At 48.7% G+C, this 24,679-nt stretch overlaps 1 protein-coding gene across 4 annotated transcripts in view; it reads right to left on the bottom strand.

Annotated features, from left to right (window-relative positions):
• Positions 1–24,679, bottom strand: part of LOC109571160 (immunoglobulin lambda-1 light chain-like) — a 230,055-nt gene that overhangs the window by 79,163 nt on the left and 126,213 nt on the right. Inside the window, exons 1-2 of one of the 4 annotated variants that reach the window (XM_070769910.1) lie at positions 14,270–14,356; positions 13,851–14,154 (exon numbers count right to left, since the gene is read on the bottom strand). The exons of the other annotated variants lie outside the window; for them this stretch is intronic. Of the exons in view, the coding sequence (XP_070626011.1) occupies positions 13,851–14,154; positions 14,270–14,315 (350 nt within the window). The 5' untranslated portion in view covers positions 14,316–14,356. Of the gene's footprint in view, positions 1–13,850; positions 14,155–14,269; positions 14,357–24,679 lie in introns of those variants that run through there. 4 annotated transcript variants of the gene reach the window in all.

Below are 24,679 nucleotides of genomic sequence, written 5' to 3'. Positions count from 1 at the left end.
AATTATGGATTTAAGCTCTCATTAGATGTCTCCTCACATTTCCTATTTCTTTTTGAGTCAGTTTGATACTTTGTTTGTGTCTGTAAGTTTGTCCATTTTATCCAAGTCATCTAATGTGTTGATAGACAATTATTGGTTAGTCATCTAATTGTTGGTTTACAATTTTGAGAGCATTGTCCTGCAATTCCTTCTATCTGCAAGATTGGTAATAATATCTCCCAAGAGGAGTCACAAACTGAAATGAGATTAATACAGGCTTTTTTTTTTTTAAAAGAATGAACTTATGTTGTTGCCTTTCTCATAGATCTTACTTCTTAGCATGACTGTACTTACTGACTGGGGCGTTTTCATGTCTGTGTGGAGAGCTGCCATTAGTACTTCTTATTGCCCAAAGACATCGGGCTCCTGGGCACAGTGAACACACTCCTTTCTGTGGCTATTTTGCAAAATATGGCCTAGCCTAGCGTCATAAGGGATCACAGCTGACAACTGCTGGAACAGAGGGACATGCGAAGCAACGTGAGGGCTGGAACCTGGAGGGTCCTCTCTGGGGACAATTTAACCAGCTATAATGGACATTCCAGCATCTGGGACATGGAGCTGTGAACTGGACCAATGACTGTCATTTTTGGAAGAGAAATCCCAGGAGAGAAGGGTCCTGGGGAATCTGAGGCCGCATGCAGTGCCTCAGGACAGGGGACACCTTCTCCAGCAGAGCAGGGGGGCCCGCCCAGGCCGCCTGCAGTGATTCCACCGGGAGGAGATGCATCCCTGCAGACCTCTGACAGCACGGCCTCTCCTGAGACACAGGGTCACACCCGGGGCCCTGGAACCCTTTGAGACCCTAAACCTTTCCTTTCCTGTCCACCCCGACAGCAGTCTAGCTCAGAACAGACATCTTCATTTTCAGCAGGAAAATCCAAGGCCCCTGAGGAGGGAGCGACTGGCTCTGGAGGAGCTGGGCCAGGAGCAGAGAGGCTGCCTGAACCTCAGGGCTGACCTGCAGCTACTCAGAGGAGGCTGGAGTGTGCGTGGTCACTCAGATGTTACTAGAAGGAATATAAAGGGGTACAGCCACCCTGGAAAACAGTTCTGCCGCTTATCACACTAAGCGTGTGATGCCTGTGTTGCTGTCGTTGTTGAGTCACTAAGATGTGTCAGACTCTTTGTGACCGCATGCACTGTACCACGCCAGCCTTCCCTATCCTTCACTGTCTCCCAGAGTTGGCTCAAACTCATGTCCATTGAGTCAGTGATGCCATCCAACCGTCTCATCCTCTGCCGCCCTCTTCTCCTCCTGCCCTCAAGCTTTCCAGCATCAGGGTCTTTTCCAATGAGTCAACTCTTCGCATCAGGTGGCCAAAGTATTGGATCTTCAGCTTCAGCATCAGTCATTCCAGTGAATATTCACAGTTCATTTCCTTTAGGATTGACTGGTTGGATCTCCTTGCTGTCCAAGGGACTCTCAAGAGTCTTCTCCAGCACCACGATTTGAAGGGATCAATTCTCTGGTGCTCAGCCTTCTTTATGATCCAACATTTACATCCATACATGACTACTATAAAAACCATAATTTGACTATATGAACCTTTGCTGGCAAAGTGATATCTTTGTTTTTTAATAAGCTGCCTAGATTTGTGGCAGTTACCCTACAACCTAGGAATTATACCCTTGGGAATTTATTTCAGAGAAACAAGACTTATGTTCCATAAACACCTACACTCAAGTGTTCCCAACTCCTTCTTAACTCAGGCAGTCATAACCAAATAACACTGGTGAGTTGATTAAACCCCACACGTTTCTTTTTCACATTTCTGGAGGTCAGAAGTCCAGGGTCAGGATGCTACAATATTGTTTTTGGTGCGAGGTCTCTCCCTGGCTCGCTGAGGACACCTGCTGGTTCTGTCCTTACAAAGCCTTGTCTCAGTGGCTCACTCACGTCGGGTGTGGGATGTTCCTGGTCTTTTCTCCTAAAGTCTCTAATCCTGTCTCCACAGGGTTGGGGAGAGCTTAGTTTAGGAAGCACAGTGAGAAGCCATAGGAAGCGGGTGAAGAGCCGGCGCTTGGGAAGAGGAACCTTGTTTGCTGCTGGCTCTGCCCTGTTTCAGGTCTGACGTGAAACAAGGTGCTGAGAACTTCATGCCTCAGCTTCCCCGTCTGTAACATGGGCTATCGTCTGGATGCTTCTACATAGCATATTTCTGATTAAAACACACGTTAACAAATAGGAAGGACCTTGATGGTACTTGGTATGTGTTAAGCACAGACGAGTATTCACTCCTCTTCCATCTATTAAGACCCTTAACCTTTATGCTTAATACCTGCAGAGACAATGAAATAGTGGGAGTAGGAGGGTGATGAGTCTGGGACGCTCACATTGACACTGTTTTCCGGCAACACCAATATACACACACGTCTTGTGGGAACCCTCCACAATCAGGAACTGAAGTCCTAAACAGAGTGCACGCAAGTGGACCTTATTTGGCAATAGGGTCAATTTAGATGTCATTACTTAAGCTGAGTTTTATTGGGCTGCTGCTGCTGCTGCTAAGTTGCTTCAGTCGTGTCTGACTCTGTGTGGCCCCATGGATGGCAGCCCACCAGGCTCCCCTGTCCCTGGGATTCTCCAGGCAGGAACACTGGACTGGGTTGCCATTTCCTTCTCCAATGCATGAAAGTGAAAAGGGAAAGTGACGTCGCTCAGTCGTGTCTGACTCTTAGCGACCCCATGGGCTGAAGCCTTCCAGGCTCCTCCATCCATGGGATTTTCCAGGGAAGAGTACTGGAGTGGGGTGCCATGGGTTTCAGGAGTTCTGGTCCAGGTCACCATGGTAGCCCTCACCCCACTTGTTCACCTCCTAAGCCTTTCTAAAGCCACGTGGATCTGGATCTGGGAAGTTCTGGGGTCAATCCAGGAGATTTTGGCTGCTGAGGGTCCAGTCAGCATCACATGGACATCCAGGGGCCATTAGCACTGAGTCTCTGTCCCTCTGTTAGTCCTCATCCAGGCCTCCGTTCTCCAGGTCACTCCACAGCCCAGACCCCGACACAGCAGGGCCTGCCAGCCCATCGTCCACTGCTAACGCCCCTGTGCAGAGCCTGCCTGGAGGGCCGGGAGGTGGGGCCGCCTGGGGGCTCAGCTCCGGGGGAACCGGGCCAGGCCTGTCCCTGCTGTGCCCACAGTCCTCCCGGGGCTGGAGGAGAGCGTGAGCAGGACTGGAAGGTTTGTGTCTCACTTCCCCGTCTGTCTGTGTCACTGTGAGGATCACCGCTGCTGTCATATGACTGACAGTAATAGTCGGCCTCGTCCTCGGTCTGGGCCCCGCTGATGGTCAGGGTGGCCATGTTCCCTGAGCTGGAGCCAGAGAACCGGTCAGGGATCCCTGAGGGTCTCTCACTAGACTCATAAATGACCAGCACAGGGGCCTGGCTTGGCTTCTGCTGGTACCAGTGAGCATAATAGCTTTCTAAGTCATCTCCCTGGCAGGTGATGCTGGCCGTCTGTCCCAAGGACACGGACACCGCAGGCGGCTGAGTCAGCTGAGAAGAAGCCAGGTGACCTAGAAGAGAGGAGAGGAAGGGGAGTGTGGGAAGAGGGTCTCCTCCCAGCGGCCCCGATTCCCTGCAGCAGCCCCTGTGCTGAGCTGACAGGCCAGCCTGAGGCCTGGTCACTTGGGGGCCGAGGCTGGGGGGCCACACCTGCGCAGAGAGTGAGGAGGGGCAGTAGGAGAGGGGTCCAGGCCATGGTGGACGCGCCCCGAGCTCTGCCTCTGAGCCCGCAGCAGTGCTGGGCTCTCCGAGCCCCTTTATTCCCTCTCAGAGCTTTGTGGGGGCAGTGAGGGCTTGGGTTTATGCAAATTCACCCCCGGGGGCCCCTCACTGAGAGGCGGGGTCACCACACCATCAGCCCTGTCTGTCCCCAGCTTCCTCCTCGGCTTCTCACGTCTGCACATCAGACTTGTCCTCAGGGACTGAGGTCACTGTCACCTTCTCTGTGTCTGACCACATGATCACTGTCCCAATCCCCCCGGCCTGTGGTCTCCCCTGGACTCCCCGGTGGGGCGGTCAGCCTGGCAGCGTCCTGGCCGTGGACTGAGGCATGGTGCTCTGGGGTTCACTGTGGATGTGACCCTCAGAGGTGGTCACTAGTCCTGAGGGGATGGCCTGTCCGGTCCTGACTTCCTGCCAAGCGCTGCTCCCTGGACACCTGTGGACCCGCAGGGCTGCTTCCCCTGAAGCCCCGCTTGGGCAGCCCAGCCTCTGACCTGCGGCTCCTGGCCGTGCTCTGCTGCCCCCTGCTGGCTACCCCATGTGCTGCCTCTAGTAGAGCTCTGATTTCTCAGCATAACTGATCTGTCTCAGGTACATTCACGTCCCTGTGAAGGGCTGAGTTAGCTTTTCTCACACTAGAGAACCACGGTCCTCCTGTGTACAGTGATCACACTCCTCTCTGTGGGACTTTTGCAGAAGATTCTGCAGCCAGGAGTCACAAGGAATCTTAGCTGAGAAATGCTGAATCAGAGAGACCTGATAACCAATGTGAGTGCGGGAACCTGGAAGATCTTATCTGGTGACAATACTCACAGCTATCACAGACGTTCTGGGCATCAGGGAACGCGGGGGCTGTGGACTGGTGAGACGTATGTGAAATCTTCCGAATACATACATACATGGAAATATATGTGTATGTACATGTAGAGAGAGAGCCAGAGGCTGTGAGGGTCAGAGCACAGGTACCCATGTTACCTCCACAGAGATCACAACACAGTGATTTCTTCTGGTTTCTTGGTCAATTGACTTCACGATTTGAATTCTTGTACTCCATGTTGAACTGAACAAATTTAAAAATACTGCAAAATACACTTCCATGTGCTTGTGTATGTTCAGTCTCTGTGACCCCGTGGACTGTAGCCTGCCTGGCTTCTCTCCCATGGAATTTTCTAGGCAGGAATAGTGGAGTAGGTTGCCGTTTCCTTCTCCAGTAAATACACATACATAGAGGTTACTATTTTAATCACTGAGGTGGTTCATAATGTGTGTCCCACTTGTCTGGGAAACAAGGTGCCGTTCCATTTATTTCTGGGGGTCTCTGGTGGGGGTGTTTCTGGAGGACATGAGCAATTGAACCTTCCGGCTCAGTGAAGCAGGCGACCCTCCCCGTGTGGGTCTTGGAGGAACAAAAGGCTGAGGAAGGCAGAGTCCCCTTCTCCCTGACATGAGGTCTCTGCTCAGAAGAGGGTAGTATCATAAAGAAGAAAAGGAAAAAATGAACTCTTGGAGCTCAGTTCTCTGGAGCTAAATTGCACTCTGAGGGTCATATGCAGAAATTCTAGATACAAGACAACTCACCTCACCCTACTCCCAGCCTTTCGTGAAAGAATGGGATGAAGGAGGCAGGACGGTGACCTGGGGGCCATTACAGCCAGGCCTGCAGGAGGACCTGAGGAGCTCTGGTATGGGTGAGCTCTTCAGCTCAGTTCAGTTCAGTTCAGTTCAGTCGCTCAGTCATGTCCGACTCTGCGACCCCATGAATCCCAGCACACCAGGCCTCCAAGTCCATCACCAACTCCCGGAGTTTAACCAAACTCATGTCCATCGAGTCGGTGATGCCATCCAGCCATCTCATCCTCTGTTGTCCCCTTCTCCTCCTGCCCCCAATTCCTCTCAGCATCATGGTCTTTTCCAATGAGTCAACTCTTCACATCAGGTGGCCAAAGTATTGGAGTTTCAGCCTCAGCATCAGTCCTTCCAATGAACATTCAGGATTGATCTCCTTTAGAACGGACTGGTTGGATCTCCTTGCAGTTCAAGGGACTCTCAAGAGTCTTCTCCAACACCACAGTACAAAAGAATAATTCTTTGGCACTCAGCTTTCTTCACAGTCCAACTCTCACATCCATACATGACCACTGGAAAAACCATAGCCTTGACTAGACGGACCTTTGTTGGCCAAGTAATGTCTCTGCTTTTTAATATGCTATCTCGGTTTGTCATAACTTTCCTTCCAAGGAGTAAGCATCTTTTAATTTCATGGCTGCAATCACCATCTACAGTGATTTTGGAGCCCCCCAAAATAAAGTCTGACACTGTTTCCCCATCTATTTCCCATGAAGTGATGGGACTGGATGCCATGATCTTTGTTTTCTGAATGTTGAGCTTTAAGCCAACTTTTTCACTCTCCTCTTTCACTTTCATCAAGAGGGTCTTTAGTTCTTCATATTCTGCCATAAGGGTGGTGTCACCTGCATATATGAGGTTATTGACATTTCTGCTGGCAAACTTGATTCCAGCTTGTTCTTCATCCAGCCCAGCATTTCTTATGATGTACTCTGCATATAAGTTAAATAAGCAGGGTAACAATATACAGCCTTGACGTATTCCTTTCCCAAATTGGAAACAGTCTGTTGTTCCATGTCCAGTTCTAACTGTTGCTTCCTGACCTGCATACAGATTTCTCAAGAGGCAGGTCAGGAGGTCTGGTATTCCCATCTCTTTCAGAATTGTCCACAGTTTATTGTGATCCACACAGTCAAAGGCTTTGGCATAGTCAATAAAGCAGAAATAGATGTTTTTCTGGAACTATCTTGCTTTTTCCATGATCCAGTGGATGTTGGCAATTTGATCTCTGGTTCCTCTGCCTTTTCTAAAACCAGCTTGAACATCTGGAAGTTCACGGTTCACGTATTGCTGAAGCCTGGCTTGGAGAATTTTGAGCATTACTTTACTAGCGTGTGAGATGAGTGCAATTGTGCAATAGTTTGAACATTCTTTGGCATTGCCTTTCTTTGGGATTGGAATGAAAACTGCCCTTTTCCAGTCCTGTGGCCACTGCTGAGTTTTCCAAATGTGCTGGCATATTGAGTGCAGCACTTTCACAGCATCATCTTTCAGGATTTGAAATAGCTCCACTGGAATTCCATCACCTCCACTAGCTTTGTTCATAGTGATGCTTCTAAGGCCCACTTGACTTCACATTCCAGGATGTCTGGCTCTAGGTCAGTGATCACACAGTCATGATTATTTGGGTCATGAAACTCTTTTTTGTACAGTTCTTCTGTGTATTCTTGCCACCTCTTCTTGGTATCTTCTGCTTCTGTTAGGTCCATACCATTTCTGTCCTTTATCGAGCCCATCTTTGCATGAAATGTTCCTTTGGTATCTCTAATTTTCTTGAAGAGATCTCTAGTCTTTCCCATTCTGTTGTTTTCCTCTATTTTTTTGCACTGATCGCTGAGGAAGGCTTTCTTATCTCTTCTTGCTGTTCTTTGGAACTCTGCATTCAAATGGGAATATCTTTCCTTTTCTCCTTTGCTTTTCGCTTCTCTTCTTTTCACAGCTATTTGTAAGTCCTCCTCAGACAGCCATTTTGCTATTTTGCATTTCTTTTCCATGGGGATGGTCTTGATCCCTGTCTCCTGTACAATGTCACGAACCTCCATCCGTAGTTCATCAGGCACTCTATCAGATCTAGTCCCTTAAATCTATTTCTCACTTCCACTGTATAATCATAAGGGATTTGATTTAGGTCATACCTCAATGGTCTAGTGGTTTTCCCTACTTTCTTCCGTTTAAGTCTGAATTTGGCAATAAGGAGTTCATGGTCTGAGCCACAGTCAGCTCCTGGTCTTGTTTTTGCTGACTGTATAGAGCTTCTCCATCTTTGGCTGCAAAGAATATAGTCAATCTGATTTCAGTGTTGAGCATCTAGTGATGTCCACGTGTAGAGTCTTCTCTTGTGTTGCTGGAAGAAGGTGTTTGCTACGACCAGTGAGCTCTTAAGAGCCCTTCAAATCGGGGGCAGGGGCCCTGCCTCTATCCCCCGCTCCACACACAGGTGCATAGCTGCATCTGCCACTGGGATGGGAGTGTCACCGGGGCCAGAGACTACAGCAGAAGTAAGCCCGGGATCTGGGGCTGTGGACCCCCGTGTCTGGGGAAATGAGGGCTTCAGTCCTGCAGCTGGCGGGCTGGATTCGGGCTGCCACACAAGACACCTGGGGCAGTGATGGTCACAGCATGGCTACTTCTGGTGTTATGACCATTAAAGAATAAAGACAGACACACACACAATGGACAGGGGAAAACAATGAGATCAGCTTATGAGTAGAGGACAGACGTATAACATGCAAATGTAATGCAAGATTTAAATAAAACTGTAACCTTTGGGGAGAGATCCAAACATGTTCAGAAGAAGAGAGAGAGGAAGGCAAGAAGAGGAAGAAGAAGGAGGAGGAGAAGGAGGTGACGAGGGAGAGGGACGGGAGGGAGGGGAGGAGGGTGAGGGGCCGGAGAGAGGGAGGGCTCGGGGGAAGAGAAGTGGATAAGAAGGTGAGAGAGGCCAGGGTCAACCCAGCGTCAGGTCACCCGAGGTCAAGCAGCAACAGTTAGAACCAGACATGGAACAATAGACTGGTTCCAAATTGGGAATGAGCTCGTCAGAAGTGTATATTGCCTCTCTGCTTATTTAACTTACATGCAGAGCACATCATGCAAACTGCTGGGCTGGATGAAGCACAAGTGGGAATCAAGACTTCTGGGAGAAATATCAACAGCCTCAGATATTCAGATGATACCTCTCTAATGGCAGAAAGTGAGGAGGAGCTAAAGGGCCTCTTAATGAGAGTGAAAGAGGAGAGTGAAAAAGCTGGCTTGACACTCAACATTAAAAAAGCTAAATCCTGGCATTCACTCCCAACACTTCAGGCAAATAGATGGGGAAAAAGTGATAACACGACAGACTTTATTTTCTTGGGCTCTGAAATCACTGTGAATGGTGACTGCGCCATGACATTAAAAGACACTTGTTTCTTGGAAGGAAAGCTATGACAAACCCAGACAGCATATTAAAAAGCAGAGACATCATGTTGCCAACAGAGGTCCATATAGTTGAAGTTACAGTTTTTCCAGTAGTCATATATGGATATGAGAGCTGGAATACAGAGAAGACTGAGCCCCCAAAAATTGATGCTTTCAAACTGTGGTGCTGGAGAAGACTCTTGACAATCCCTTGGCCTGCAAGGAGATCAAACCAGTCAATCCTAAAGGAAATCGACCCTGACTATTCATTGGAAAGACTGATGCTGAAGCTTCAATATTTTGGCCACCTGATGTGAGAGCTGGACTATAAAGAAAGCTGAGTGCTGAAGAATTGATGCTTTTGAACTCTGGTGTTGGAGAAGACTCTTGAGAGTCTCTTGGACTGCAAGGAGATCCAACCAGTCCATCCTAAAGGAGATCAGTCCTGAGTGTTCATTGGAAGGACTGATGCTGAAACTGAAACTCCTACATTTTGCCCACCTGATTCGAAGAACTGACTCATTGGAAAAGAACCTGATGCTGGGAAAGACTGAAGGCACGAGGAGAAGGGGACGATAGAGGACGAGTGGCTGGATGGCATCACCGACTCAATGGACATGAGTTTGAGTGAAGTCTGGGAGTTAGTGATGGACAGGGAGGCCTGGCGTGCTGCGATTCATGGGGTCGCAAAGAGTCGGACCCGACTGAGCGACTGAACTGAACTGAACTGAACTGAATTGTCAGTATTCTTGATGGCAGTTTTCCCTCACTTTGCCTCCATCTTCCATATTAGACGTCAGCTCTCAAGCTAGACAGGGGTGTACCTGGAGGAAAGTTCTGCCTTTTCTTTTCAAAGCAATTCACAGGTGACATTTTTCTATTTCTGATGTGGACATTCCCCTGCAGCCGCTGGAATTCTGGGTCAAGTAGGAGGTTTATCCCCTGGTCCAGGTCTTCACATGGTGATTCAAATATTCTCCAGGGAAATCTTCTTTGGATGAAAGTTCACTGTTTTTGTAGGACACCCAGAAATTTCCTCTTGCACCTCTAAGAGTTTGGACAGTGGCTTGTTGAGCAAACCAGTGAGATGGTCTGGATTTTCTTTTTGTATGTGATGGAAAAACATGGGTCAAAAGGAGAAACATGGGCCAACAAATCATGGGTCAATAGCTGTCCAGGTAGCAACCCAGTTCCTCCCCGGACCTTGTCTCAGAGGAGGACAAGCCTTCGGTGTAATTGCGGTGTTTGCTCTCAAGGCTGGGGCAGCACTTTGAAACAGAACAGGTGTTCCTGGTAGCCCTCGTCGCTTACAGCACCCACACACGGGCACAGCCTGAGGGGTCTGGAGTTCAGACGCAGCTCAGGGCCAGTGTGATATTGCCTCTGAGGTAAGAATTCGAAGGGCAGGAGTGACATGTGGTCAGGTAGTGGCACGGGGGAGCTTCTGGGTAATAAATCTGGGTGTTTGCAGCTGCCCAGGATGGCGCCCGAGGAGCGGAGCAGGATTGCCACAGGTGGGTTGAGGCCAGCCTTGACCTTCACTACTTTATCCGGGGCCTGAAGATCTTCAAGGAGGTTCAGCTGCTGCGTGTGGCTGAAGGTCCTCTGGGCCTGAGCCCTGTCTACTGTCCCCTGTGCTGACCATCGATGCCTTCCCCAGATATCTGCAGATTTTCTGCTGTGCGTGCAGCACAGGATTTAGGGAGCGGCCTTGACGGGGAAAGGCAGGGGCTGAGAGAGCGAATAACAATGCCAAGTTCCCTTGGGGAGGAAGAGGTTCTTTCTGGTGGACCTTGAAAAGCATTCTCCTGAAGTCTCAGGTTAAAGAGGTCTTGCTTGAAAACGCTGGATCAGCATGGCTGGACGGACCTGTGAAGGTCATCACTGGCTCAGCCTCTGATCTGGTCTTTGTCCCCACTGTGCTCTGCCCACAATCAGCTGAGAAAGGAGCTGCTCTTCCTATGGGGAAGGGACGCCCTGTCTGTGGAGCTCACTCAGGCTCTGGGCTCTGGAAGGACCAGGCGGGGAGGAAGATGGAGTGGGCTATGCCAGGCTGATCCAGCCCCCGTGAGAAGCTGTGAGTGTGAAGCAGGTGCATTGGACCAGACTATACAAGGGTCCTCAGCCTTGTCCCCAGCGATGGTGAGGCCGCTCTGCCCCCGAGGATGGAGCGTAAAGAGTGACTGGGGTGGATGCAGGTGAGGCTGACTGTCGGCCTGGATGATGGAGCGTAAAGAGTGACGGGGGTGGATGCAGGTGAGGCTGACTGTCGGCCTGGATGATGGAGCGTACAGAGTGACGGGGGTGGATGCAGGTGAGGCTGACTGTCGGCCTGGATGACAGCGTAGGGAAGGGTCTTGAGTCACCACAGGCTGGGAGCTGATGGCCGAAGAGAAGAGGAGACGCCCATGGGCGCCACTGTTAGGGCAACTCCTCCACAAGGCCCCTTGCCCAGGCCCCCTCCGCACCGCCCAGGGAGTCTGCCTTCTCCTGTGCAGAGGCCCATGAAGGGGACAGTGGTCCAAGACATGTTGGTGATGCTTCTACATGCACTGCTTCCTGAGGGCCTCGTGGCTGGGGCTGGTCTCCTGCACCTTGAACTCTCCCCTGTCTCTTCAGTGAGGAGCGGCCCTCAGGCCCATCCCCCACCCACCCAGCCTCCTGCCTGCACCAGGCCTGGGTCCCAGCTGAGGACCCCTGACCGATGAAGGGTAGGCGGAGGCGGGTGGTGAGGGCTTCGTGTCTGCTTTCCTTCGGCTGTCACCCTCTGTCCCCGGGCATGAGGGCCCTCATGGCTCCTGACGCATGCGTGAGGACCACTTATGGGAAATGAAAATGGCGTCAGATGAAAAGACACTCAGCTGGGCCAGCTCCCACAGAAGGAAACAGGGACTCACAGTGCCCCTGCTACTCAAAAGTCTGAAAGTCTCCTTTCCCCAGACTCCAGGCCTGATAGATTTGACCATGGGCCTCTGGTTGATTCCCTCTAAAATAAGCTTCCATCTTTTTTTTTTTTTTTTTTAAGTACTTTTAGCCCTGTTTTAGAAAATTTATTTATTTATTTATATTTCTTCTTGACTGCACCGAGTCTTCATTGTGGAGTGGGCTTTCTCCAGTTTTGGCAAGTGGGCAGAGGAGCCTGGCGGGCTACAGTCCATGGGGTCGCAAGCGCAGGACACGACTTAGCGGCTAAACCACCACCACCACCAACCTGGCTCAAGGCTGGAAATCGATCCAGGCGCTGTGACTTGAGTTAGACTTTTGTTCACTTGACCTAGACGGTTTTGGGGCCAAGTAGGAGTTTGGTGGTGGTTTAATTGCTAAGTTGTGTCCTACTCTTGTGACCCCATGGACTGTAACCCACCAGGATCCTCTATCCATGGGATTTCCCAGGCAAGAATACTGGACTGGGTTGCCATTTCTTCTCCAGGGGATCTTCCCCATCCAGGGAGTGAACTCCGGTCTCCTGCTGGGCAGGTTGATTCTTTACCACTGCACCACCTGGAACCCCCTCCAAGGGTGGGCAGCAGGTCTCAAGGCACAAGTCTACTCCAACCTTCCAATCTCCTTGCGTGCTGAGTCGCTTTGTGTTCAGGCAGACAGGTCTGGGCCTTCTAGTTCACTCAGTAGTGAGAGGGGAACAGGAAGGAAGGCGTGGGTCTCCAAATGGGGGAAACAGGCTTCAAGTGTCAGGCGTTTTTTCTCTCTCTCTTAAACAAACTACAAGTGTCCGATTTTTTCCCTTCTCTATACAGAATTATAAGGAGGTTTCTTTTACAATCTATGTTGCCATGACGACACCTGGTTCCACCAGAACTCAACTTTTCTCAAACCTTGAGCTAAGCAGTGCTCAAGTTTTCCTTTGGAAATGCTTTTCGTAAGTTACATTAATGAACTATGTACTTGCCCTAGGCTCTGTTTTCCTTCAAGTTGATTCCGCCTAAGGCTGAGAACCGTAATGGCTCAACAAACCAGTCTGTTTTACTCATGCAAATGTTCTCTTAAGCTATATTGATGAGACTATGTATTTGCCTGGAAACCTAGCTTTCTTTAAGAATCATGTCAAATGTTTTATGGCCTGGGGTGACTTACCTTGTGCCAATATTATCTCAAAATGCGTGTTGTGGTTGAGGGGCCTGGTGCCACTCTCTGAGTTTTGAGACATTTCCTTTTAGCAGCCTGCTCATAGGTGTATAACTTCTTGCTAAAAACTACCAAGGGGGCACTCTTTCTGCCTGCTTCTGATGTCTATGTCAGAAGCTTTCTCTATTTCTTTATACTTTAATAAAACTTTATTACTCAAAAGCTCTGAGTGATCAAGCCTCGTCACTGGCCCCTGATCGAATTCCTCTCCTCTGGAGGCCAGCAATCCCAGCGTCTTTCATGGTTCAGCAACAACCCTTCACTAAGGATCGCATTTTGGACTCTGCTTCCAGTAACTAATTAACCAAACCACTGGGACTCCCTGTACCCTCTGCCACCCCTGCCAGCTGCAGGTAACGTGAAACGCAGAGTCTGAGTGAAGGGAGCCCAGCTCAATGAATCCAGCTGATCCAGCTTTATGCTCCACCCACCACTAACCAGCTCCCTTCCTGTCCCCTCCCCGTTTGGTCTAGGGGTTTTTGTCCCTGTGAAATAGGAGAACCAAGCAGTTCCTGCAGTGCAGTGTCCCTCCTGTGGCTCATACTCTCTACTCAGCCCAGGAACCTGCTGAGGCTGATTGCAGTTGTTGGTCTAGAAGCAAAGAGGGGCAACACAGGTGGGGGCCCACTGGAGAATCAGCACAGGCCCACGCGGCAGCTTCCTCACGGACCGTGACTATGTTCTTGGGTCATGCTCCCACTCAGATGGGGCTTAAAGAGGAGGGACAACAACCATGAAACCACCCCTTCCTCTTCTCCTCATCCCTCGAAGGGTCCTCAGGTGCCTTCTCAGCTGCTGATGCTTCAACATCAGATGCAGAGGAGCTGCCAGCAGAGTCAGAGCAACAGGGAGCCTGTGACCTCAGGTGGGTTTTGGTCTCACTTCCTCATAAGCTTGGACCACTGTGCACAGTACCACCACTTTTATATGAGCTACAGTAATAGCCGGCCTCGTCCTCAGCCTGGAGCCCAGAGATGGTCAGGGTGGCTGTGTTTCCGGACTTGGAGCCAGAGAACCGAGCAGGGATCCCTGAGGACCGTTTGTTGAGATTATAGATCAGAGTTTTGGGGGCTGAGCCCGGGACCTGTTGGTACCAGCCCACACCATTATAAGCCCCTACATCACTGCTGGTCCCAGCACAGGAGATGGTGACCGTCTGTCCCAGATTCCCAGACACTGAGGAAGGCTGAGTCAGGCCAGACTGTGCCCAGGACCCTGCAAAGAGGAGAAACACGCTCTGGTCAGTTCCCTGCTGGGGCCCAGGTCACCCTGAGAACAAAGACACCAGGGATCAGTCAGGTCCCCGGGGTCCCTTCCCTGGAGGCCTCACCTGAGCCTTGAGTGAGGACGGTGATGAGGAGCAGAGCCCAGACCATGGTGGAGATGCTCCAGACGCTGCCTTCTGAGCCCGCAGCCCTGGGCCTGGTCCTCAGATCCCTCTTATCCCCTCCCCCAGAGGAGGGTGGGTCCCCATGCAAATCTGCTTCCTGCTCCTGCCCCTCCTCACCCCCTCTGCTCACCCTCTCTGACCTGGCCCTTTGTTCTAGATACTTCTCCCTCCCCGGACAGCAGAACTTCCTGAGATTTAACTCTTTCACATGTTGAGTGAGGACAGACCAAGTCCATGACAGGATGTGGGGAATGAACCCCACAAGTTTCCACAAGTCATCGTGGTTCCTGGGGGAGAAATCCCAGAACGTCCAGTGGGCTGGCTGATCTGCAAAGAAGAGAACTGGGGCCCCGCTGGCTCAAAGATCCAGCTGTCCCACATTCCAGGAGTCACACGCAGAGCTGGAGACCATTACCCCTCAGCTCCTTCTGTTTTAGAGAACTGTTACTGAAGGGACTTCCCTGGTGCTCCCGTGGTTAGCTCTCCGAGCTTCCACTGCATGGGGCTCGGGTTTGATCGCTGGTCTGGGAACTAAGATCCTGCATACTGCGAGGCATAGCCAACAAGAAAAAGTAAAAGAAAAAAGCAAAAGATTATATTGAAGTATAGTTGATCTACAATGTAGTGTTAATTCTGCTGTAGAAGACAGTGATTCGGTTATACTCACGGACACATTCTTTCTTCATGTTCTGTTCCAACACGTTTATCACAGGATATTGAATACAATTCCCTGTGCTGTACATAGGACCTTGGTGTTTATCCATCCAGTGGATAATAGTCTGTTCTACTTGTCCCAAACTCCCAGTGGGTTCCTCCTCGACCCCCAACTCCTTCTTGTCCCCGTCTCTTGGGAGAGTCCTCGTGTTCCCCTCCATCCTCTCTCGGCGGTGCTGAGTCTGAGACCCGAGCCTGAGACATTGGCTGCTTGTTTGCACTTCTGAAGGTAATTTATTGGCGCGCAAATGCTTTGGGACATAAAAAGGGATCTGGGAGAAGCAGCCGGTGAAACTTCATTTGCCGTTGTTTAGTCGCTATATGGTGTTAACTCTGCGACCCTATGCACTGTAGCCCACCAGACTCCTCTGTCCATGAGATTTTCCAGGCAAGAAAACTGGAGTGGGTTGCCATCTCCTTTTCCAGAGGGTCTTCCTGACCCAGAGATTGAACCCAAGTCTCCTGCACTGGCAGCTGGGTCCTTTGCCACTGAACCACTGGGGAAGCCTGTTGAGCCTTCACGTGGGACAGTATAAGCCCCCAGAACCTTCCCCAAATCCTGGCCTTTACTGCCCCCTGGTGGCTGCAGACGGTGCCGACCAAGCCCAGGGAGGCAGCTGAGTGGCAGCTGGAAATCCCTCCCTCCTGCCCTCCCCTTCCCGCCCAGCTCAGTACCAGACCGCCCCCACCACGCCCCCGCCGCCCTCCCGGCCCCAATCCCCTCTAAACTCGTGTCTCTTTGTCCTTTAACTCCCTCCGGGGTGGGGTGTATCACCTGCCCCACCAGGTGGACCGACCCTCACCCAGTATAACTCACCCCACAGCCTAGGCGCCAGGTCACGTGTGAGGCAGCTGTTTACCGAGGGGCACACGCGTTTCTGAAGCACAAGAGAGGTGACTCCGGGGCCAATGATGGGCAAAGCTGAAGGGATCCCCTTTCCAGTGCAAGTCCCGCAGAGGCGTTCTTCGCTCTGTTTTCTTCAGAGAATCAGTTACAACCTCACTCTTTAAAACCATGGTCTTGTTTTGGTTTTGCTTTGGTGTTTTTCTGTTTCCACCCTAAAACTTATGAGCACATACCTTCTTGACCATTGCACCAGCAGCCGCTCAAGGACAAATGTTTGTTGAATGAGTCTGGATGAGAGGAAGGAGGGGAGGGCTGAGCCTCCTGTTCCAAGATGAAAACATTGAGTTTTGATCAGCTCTGTTCCAGGTGACAATCCTAGGTCCAGATGGCACAACAGTATGCTTAAAACGATGCTTAAAACTGAACATTCAAAAAAAGTAAGATCATGGCATCTGGTCCCATCACTTCATGGCAAATAGATGGGGAAACAAAAGAAACAATGACAGACTTTATTTTCTTGGGCTCCAAAATCACTGCGGATGGTGGCTGCAGCCATGAAATCAAAAGATTCTTGCTCCTTGGAAGAAAAGCTATGATAAATGTAGACAATGTATTAAAAAGCAGAGACATCACTTTGCTGACAAAGGTCTGTATAGTCAAAGCTATGGCTTTTCCAGGAGTCAAGTACAGACATGAATGTTGGACCCTAAAGAAGGCTGAGCGCTGAAGAATTGATGGTTTCAAACTGTGGTGCTGGAGAACTCTTGAGAATCCCTTGGATTGCAAAGAGATCAAACCAGTTCATCCTAAAGGAAATCAACTCTGAATATTCATTGGAAGGACTGATGCTGAAGATGAAGTTCTAATAATTTGGCCATCTGATGCAGAGAGTTGACACACTGGAAAAGAGTCTGATGGTGGGAAAGATTGAGAGCAGGAGGAGGAGGCAACAGAGGATGAGATGGTTGGATGGCATCATCAACTCAATGGACTTGAGTCTGAGCAAGCTCCGGGAGATGGTGGTGGACAGGAAAGCCTGACGAGCTGCAGTCCATGGGTTCACAAAGAGTTAGACGTGACTTAGCGACTGAACAACAACAATATATTCATCCATCCATCCTTCCATCCATGTGTGTAGCTGGACACCTTAAGCTCTGTTAGCTCACAGGCACAGGGATGTCTGGCGAAATGGCAGGGAGAGCCAGGAAAAACAGCCATCCCTACTGCCCTGCCTTTACTCTTAGCCACCAGGAGCTGCCAATGGCCTCTGGTTAGAGATTTAGGGTCTCTGGGATGACAGGGACACAGCGCCAGACCCCACCTTCAGAAAAACACAGCTTCACTGTCTGAGGATGCCAAGGGTTTCTAGGCATGAGTGAGGACTCAAAGGAGGCCCCCCCCCAGGCCAGCATGAATGAGGAGGGCTCTGCTTGGCTTGAATCCAGGCAAGAATCCTCAGCCACCTGGCTCTTACGTCTATCCAGAAGCCAGACTTGCTCCCCTCCAGGGGCCGGGAGGAAGGAAGTGCCAAAGTCACCCTGGATGCCAGGTACCTGGTGCCCCCTGGTGGCCGAGGTGTAACATCCTCAGATTTGAGGGGCACCGCTTCAGAGGGTCCTGCCCACATTTTCCGTGACCATGCTCTGCCCTGACTTAGTCTGAAGGGGACCTTTGGTGGAAACAGGAGAAGCCTGTGCTCAGGACCAGCTCAAGCTGAGGACATCTGAGGGGCTGAGGAGATCAGACAGAGGTGAGGAAACCAGACGCAGAAATTGTTTGGCTTCTTAAAAAGCTGAAAATGAATCGGGGGGTGGGGCAGGGGACTCAAGTAGAGGGGGTGGCACCGCCTGCCCTCCATGGGGGCAAGGAGGCAGAGTCACTGATGGGGTGGCGTGGGATGGAAATCAGGGGTGGAGTGGGATGAAGGTGCCCCTGAGATGCGGAGGGTGAGGGGTAGAATGAGGCATGATCTGGAGAGAGGACAGTCTAATTGACCCTGGTCTGCTCTCCACTGCCCCTGGGGTCACAGAAGTGGCAAAGTCCAGAGAGTAGGGGGCATTGGAATGATCAAGGGGAGGGACATCTTATCTTATAAGGGAGGTGGGGGTGGGGCAAGAAGCACTGCTCAGGGGGCCCTGGGCCCCTGACACCCCACCCACAGAGGAAAAGGGGTTTTGGAAGCACAGACCCAGAGGCGGGGTGGGTAGAGGATTGGTGGTGAGGGCTTTCTATGTCTCACCCCCTCCCTCCAGATCTCGGGGGCCCCTTCATCCCACTCCGACTTCCATTCCACGCCACCCCATCAGTGAATCTGCCTCCTTGCCCCTGTGGGGGGCAGGCAGTGCCACCTGCCAGCAGACGGTCTGAGTCTGAGCTCCGGAGGACAGCTGCTGAGCCGAGGCACCAGTGAGTGCAGGTTTTTCTGGACTTCTCCCCAAATAGTGCACCCTTCCCCATCTTCCTGGATGACCTGGCAGGACCCCCAGACCTGCTGAGTCCCGGGACAGTGGAGAATGGTGTCTCTTCCATTCAGAATGGAAGCTCCTGTCGTCCGCTCTCATCCCAGACCTTGTCCACTGCCCACAAGCACAGTGGGCAGTTGCCACTTCAGGCGACTTCCCTGGGCACACTGCCCTACCAGGCTGGCCAGGGATGTCTTAGGAAGCCCTGGACCTGCAGTCGTTCCCGTGACAACCTCCCGTGGCCTGCTCTGTGACACCCTTTTGAGCCTAAGTCACTGCACATGGGAAGGAAAACAGTCTAAGACCTCTGCCAGTGTTTCAGTTCTTGAGGGAGAAACTGAGGCCAGGAAGGTGAAACTTGGTGATTTCCTGTCTGCCACACATGAGGCATTGTTTGCTTGTCCTTCTGATTTGAAATGCAGCTTCCTGGAGAAGCTTGAATGAAGAGAATTGTGATAAGAAATGAAGATGTCCCAGAGGCAGTGATGCCAGCAGATACCTTCACAACAAAGAAACGTGGCGGGAACGTCAGGCCTGAAAGCCCAAAGCATGAGACGCTGGACGCAGATCCAGGCTTAGGAAGCCGAGTGACAACTCTGCCAGGTCATCCGTAGGAAAGATGCTCACCCCCAGTTGAAAGTTATGTGCTGAAAGGAAGCAGAGTTGAAAGGACTCTTGCTGACTTCTTTGCAATGAAATGAAACACTTTAATTCTCAACTATTAAAATCACAGCGTACTAAAAAAAAAATTAGCTTTACTATTTTTGTTTCTCTAAACATTTACAAGAGTAGAAGAATGGTGTGCTGTAGTTTATGGGGTCGCAAAGAGTCAGACATGACTTAGTGACTGAACAACAGTAACATATTTTTTATATATGTGTATACAAAAGCTTCTCTACTACCCTTGATAAAAGCTGAGAAAGAACAACAACAGAAAGAGAAGAGATGGAGAAATTGGAAAACCTAAACTAAATGAAATGGGAGCACTGAATATGAAACTGAAAAAGTGAAACAAACTAGATAAAAGATCATCAGATAGTCCAGTTGCCTTTACACCTGGCTGCTCATTAGAAACATATCTACAGCTTAGGAGATAAAAGTAATACCTAGGCATTTGTATTTTTCAACAAATTCCAAGATAATTCTGATATTCATCTGGATTCTTAAAAGTGACTACAGGTTTTCCTATTAAATGGTAGTTTTGGTGATCTAGAATTCTATACTTTTTCTGTTGATCAGTCATGATAAAATGGTATTAATGAGTAATAGATAATCACATTAGTAAAAGATGTCTAGAAGTTTTCACAATCAATAGCCAAACCAAAAAATAAAAAAAATAATTACAATTGCAAGCCATAATGGGAGTGTGATTCACCTAATAATACAAGATAACTGCATATAATTTGGGGTCAAGCAGAGTGATGTAGTAAGTGGAATACATACAGGCACAGGTTTTCACCCTCAGCCCGTCTATGTCTTTTGGTTCATGCATTTAACCCATTTACATTTGAAGTAGTCATCCATATGTATGACCCTATTACCATTTTCTTGGTTGTTTTGAGGTTTGTTTTGTATAGGCCTTTTCCTTCTTCTGTATGTCCTGCCTAGAGAAATTCCTTGAACATTTGTTGTAAAGTTGATTTGTGGTGCTGAATTCTCTTAACTTTTGCTTGTCTGAAAAGCTTTTGATTTCTCCATCAAATCTGAAGGAGAGTTTTGCTGCATAGAGTATTCCTGGTTATAGGTTCTTCCCTTTCATCATTTTAAATATATTGTGCTATTCCCTTCTGGCTTGTAGAATTTCTATTAAGAAATCAGCTAACAATTTTATGGGAGTTTGCTTGTATGTGATTTGTAGTTTTTCCCTTATTGCTTTTAATATTTTATCTTTGCCTTTAATTTTTGACAAGTTGATTACTATGTGTCTTGGGGTATTCCTCGCTGGGTTTATCCTGCCTGGGACTCTCTGCGTTATCTGGACTGGTTGATTATTGACTTTCCCATGTTAGAGAAGTTTTCAGCTATTATCTAGCTATTATCTCTTCAAGTATTTTTCTCAAGTCCTTTCTCTCTCAGATTTCCACAAATTCCTGGAAAGCACTTTCTGCATTCTGCTGGTTATGGAAAAATTCTCCCTGCAAAAAGTTGTCGAGATGCTTGAAGAAGTGGCAGTCAGTTGGCCAGAGGTCAGCTGAATATGGTTGATGAGGCAAAACTTTGTAGCCCAATTCGTTCACTTTTGAAGCAATGATTGTGTGACCTGTGGTCGGGCATTGTGAAGAAGAACTGGGCCCTTTCTGTTGACCAATGCCAGCTGCAGGCGTTGCATTTTTTGACGCAGCTTATCAACCTGCTGAGCATACTTCTCAGATGTAATGGTTTTTCAGGGACTCAGAGAGCTGTAGTGGATGAGACAGGAGGCAGACAACAAATAGTGATCATGACATTTCTCTGATAGAAGATTGATTTTCAGAAGTGATTTGCAACTTATTCTTGGTTTGACCACAGAGCTACATATCCCTGGTTGTCATATGAAAACCACTTTTCAAACAAACCACAATCCCATTGAGAAATGCTTTAATGTTGTTAAAGAGAATAAGGGAAGAATACACTTGAAAGGGACAATTTTCTTGATTTCACTCACCAACTTATTGAGATTTTCCACATTTCCAGTTGTTTCCAACATCAAATGAAAGCAAAATGGTCTAAGGGGAAAATGAACCGAAAGAGATTATGAGGCAATCAGATCAGGTAAGATCAAGTCAGGTCAGTCGCTCAGTCGTGTCCGACTCCTTGCGACCCCATGAATCGCAGCACGCTGCGGGGAGCGAGCTCCACCCCTGGCAAAGGTCATGAGGAAGGAGGCTCGGCATACGCAAAGGCGGGATCAGGCCTCAGGAGTCTCCCTGGAAATTCTCGAGCAATCTACCCCCAAAACCAGAGTCTGCCTACTTTCTGCTTTGTGCTTTCACCTACACCTCTGACTTTACGGGGGGCTGTCCCCCACTACCTCTCTGAAAAAAGAGTTAGCTTAGAGCTCCAGTTAATAATTCCTGGGTGTGACAGTGTTTAACCTACAAACTCCTTTGGAAATCCTCTGGCCTGCCTGAATACGTTTTTCCGGCCACATGTGATTGTTCAGAGCCTCCCAACTGTGAGAGGCAGGAGATGTTCTAAACTGTCTAAACACAGATTCTTTTGAGTAGTTAAAAGATTGATTAGAAATTGTATTGGTGAAGGGATTTTCACTTGTTGGGCCAATGTTTGCTGCTAAGTTTCCATATCCCTTACCTGCTGTGTCCCTGGCAGTGTATTGATTAATATAATTGGTGTAAGTAGTAGCTTTAATGTTTGTAACCTGGGACCCTTGAGTTAATTCTTTTTCTTGTTAGAGCCCACCACATCTTTGCGCTGTAGGAATGCAACTTTATCTAATGCTTTTGGAGGGTGGCTCCTGACCAATCACCTTTAGAGAAAAATAAGTTTTCTGAAGAAAAGGTCTTAAAATGTTAACAGGCCTCCGGGCCAGAAGATGATGCAAATCACCTAAGCTTTTGCATATGATAAGTTTGCAGGAAGAAAGCCTGGCTTGCTGCCTGACTCTACCCCTTCCCCCATTATCCTCTATGCATAACTTAAGGTATAAAAACTACTTTGGAAAATAAAGTGCGGGCCTTGTTCACCGAAACTTGGTCTCACCATGTCGTTCTTTCTCTTACCTTCTGGCTGAATTATTCAGCCTCTTTTCTCCACTGAATTTCCTCACTGAGCTATCCTTATTTCAGCCTCTTTTCTTCACTGAATTTTACTGAGCTATCCTCATTCTATTACTCTTTATATCCTTAATTAACATTTAATTAAGCAATTGTTTCCTGATCTTCGCCTACGCTGTCTCTCCTTCGAATACCCTGGATCAGCCAGGGCTGGTCCTCCGCAGCACGCCAGGCCTCCCTGTCCATCACCAACTCCCGGAGTTCACTCAGACTCACGTCCATCGAGTCAGTGACGCCATCCAGCCATCTCATCCTCTGTCGTCCCCTTCTTCTCTTGCCCCCAATCCCTCCCAGCATCAGGGTCTTTTCCAATGAGTCAATTCTTCACGTGAGGTGGCCAAAGTACTGGAGTTTCAGCTTTAGCATCATTCCTTCCAAAGAAATCCCAGGGCTGATCTTCAGAATGGACTGGTTGGATCTCCTTGCTGTCCAAGGGACTCTCAAGAGTCTTCTCCAACACCACAGTTCAAAAGCATCAATTCTTTGGCGCTCAGCCTTCTTCACAGTCCAACTCTCGCATCCATACATGACCACTGGAAAAACCATAGCCTTGACTAGACGGACCTTTGTTGGCAAAGTAATGTCTCTGCTTTTGAATATGCTACCTATGTTGCTCATAACTTTCCTTCCAAGGAGTAAGCGTCTTTTAATTTCATGGCTGCAGTCACCATCTGTAGTGATTTTGGAGCCCAGAAAAACAAAGTCTGACACTGTTTCTACTGTTTCCCCATCTATTTCCCATGAAGTGATGGGACTGGATGCCATGATCTTTGTTTTCTGAATGTTGAGCTTTAAGTCAACTTTTTCACTCTCTACTTTCACTTTCATCAAGAGGCTTTTGAGTTCCTCTTCACTTTCTGCCATAAGGGTGGTGTCATCTGCATATCTGAGGTTATTGATATTTCTCCTGGCAATCTTGATTCCAGCTTATGCTTCTTCCAGCCCAGCGTTTCTCATGATGTACTCTGCATATAAGTTAAATAAACAAGGTGACGATATACAGCCTTGACGTACACCTTTTCCTATTTGGAACCAGTCTGTTGTTCCATGTCCAGTTCTAACTGTTGCTTCCTGACCTGCATACAGATTTCTCAAGAGGCAGATCAGGTGGTCTGGTATTCCCATCTCTTTCAGAATTTTCCACAGTTTATTGTGATCCACACAGTCAATATGAAAGAAAACAGGAGGCTCTGGGATAAAATCAGACAGAAACTGGGAGGCAATCAGGTCACATGTGAAAAAATCCAGGGAGCCCAGAGGCCAAATCAGAGTGAAATTAGGGGGTATGAAGTAAAATCTGATAGAAACAAGGGGTTCTGAGTTAAAATCGACAGAAACAAGGAGGTAATGAGGTAAAATCTTAAAGAAACTAGGATATATTCAGGTACATACAGACAGAAATTAGAAGCTTCTGAGAGAAAAATCTAACAGAAAATAAAGGGATCTGTGGTAAAATCTGAAAGAAACTTTGGGATCATGAGGTAAGATCTGGAAGAAACTAGGGGGTTCAGAGGTAAAATCTGACAGACACTAGGGGGTTTTCAGGTAAAATGTGAAAGAAACTAGGGCTTTCTGAGGTAAAATCTGAGAGAAACTAAGGGGTCCTCAGGTAAAACTGACAGAAACTAAGGGCTCTTGAAGTAAAATCTGAGAGACTAGGGATGTCTGAAGTAAAATCTGACAGAAACTAGGGCTCCTGAGACAAAATGTCAGAGAACCTAGGAACTAGGGGGTCCTGAGGTAAAATCTGAAAGAAACTCGGGGCTCCGGAGGTAAAATCTGACATAAACTAGGGACTCCTGAGATAAAATCAGGAACGAGGGGTTCCCAAGGTAAAATCTGACAAAAATTAGGGACTTCAGAGGCAAATACTGACAGAAACTAGGGGCGGCTGAGGTAAAATCTGACTGAAGCTCAGGATTTCTGGGGTTAAAATCTGACAGAAACTAAGGGTTGCTGAGCTAAAATCTAAAAGCATCTAGGGGCTCCTGAGGTAAAATCTGACAGACACTAGGGAAATCTGAGGTAAATTCTGACAAAAAAATCTGACAGAAACTCGGGACTCCTAAGGTAATTCTGACTAACTTGGGGCTCCTGAGATAAAATCGTACAGAATCTAGAGGCTCCTGGGGTAAAAATCTGACAGAAACTTAGGAGATCTGAGGTAAAATCCAGCAGAACATAGGGGCTCCTGAGGCAAAATCTGACAGAAACTCGGGGCTCCTGGAGTAAAATCTGACAGAAAGTCAGGACTGCTAGGTAAAATCTGACAGAAACTGGGGTTCCTGAGGTAATTTCTGACAGGAACTAAGGGGTCCTGAGGTAAAATCTGACAGAAACTCAGGGCTCCTGAGGTAAAATCTGACATAAACTAAGGACTCCTGAGATAAAATCTGTCAGGAACAGGGGGTTCCTGTGGTAAAATCTGATAGAAACCTGGCACTCCTGAGGTAAATTCTGAATGGAAACTCTGCAATTCTGAAGTAAAATTTGACAACCTAGGGGCTCCTGAAGGAAAATCTGACAGAAACATGGGGCTCCAGAGGCAAAGTCT

Source organism: Bos indicus, chromosome 17 (assembly GCF_029378745.1).
Source record: "Bos indicus isolate NIAB-ARS_2022 breed Sahiwal x Tharparkar chromosome 17, NIAB-ARS_B.indTharparkar_mat_pri_1.0, whole genome shotgun sequence".
NCBI classification, from domain to species: Eukaryota; Metazoa; Chordata; class Mammalia; order Artiodactyla; family Bovidae; genus Bos; species Bos indicus.
Note: the sequence above shows the minus strand (reverse complement) of the source record. Positions and strands in the feature narration are given on the sequence as shown.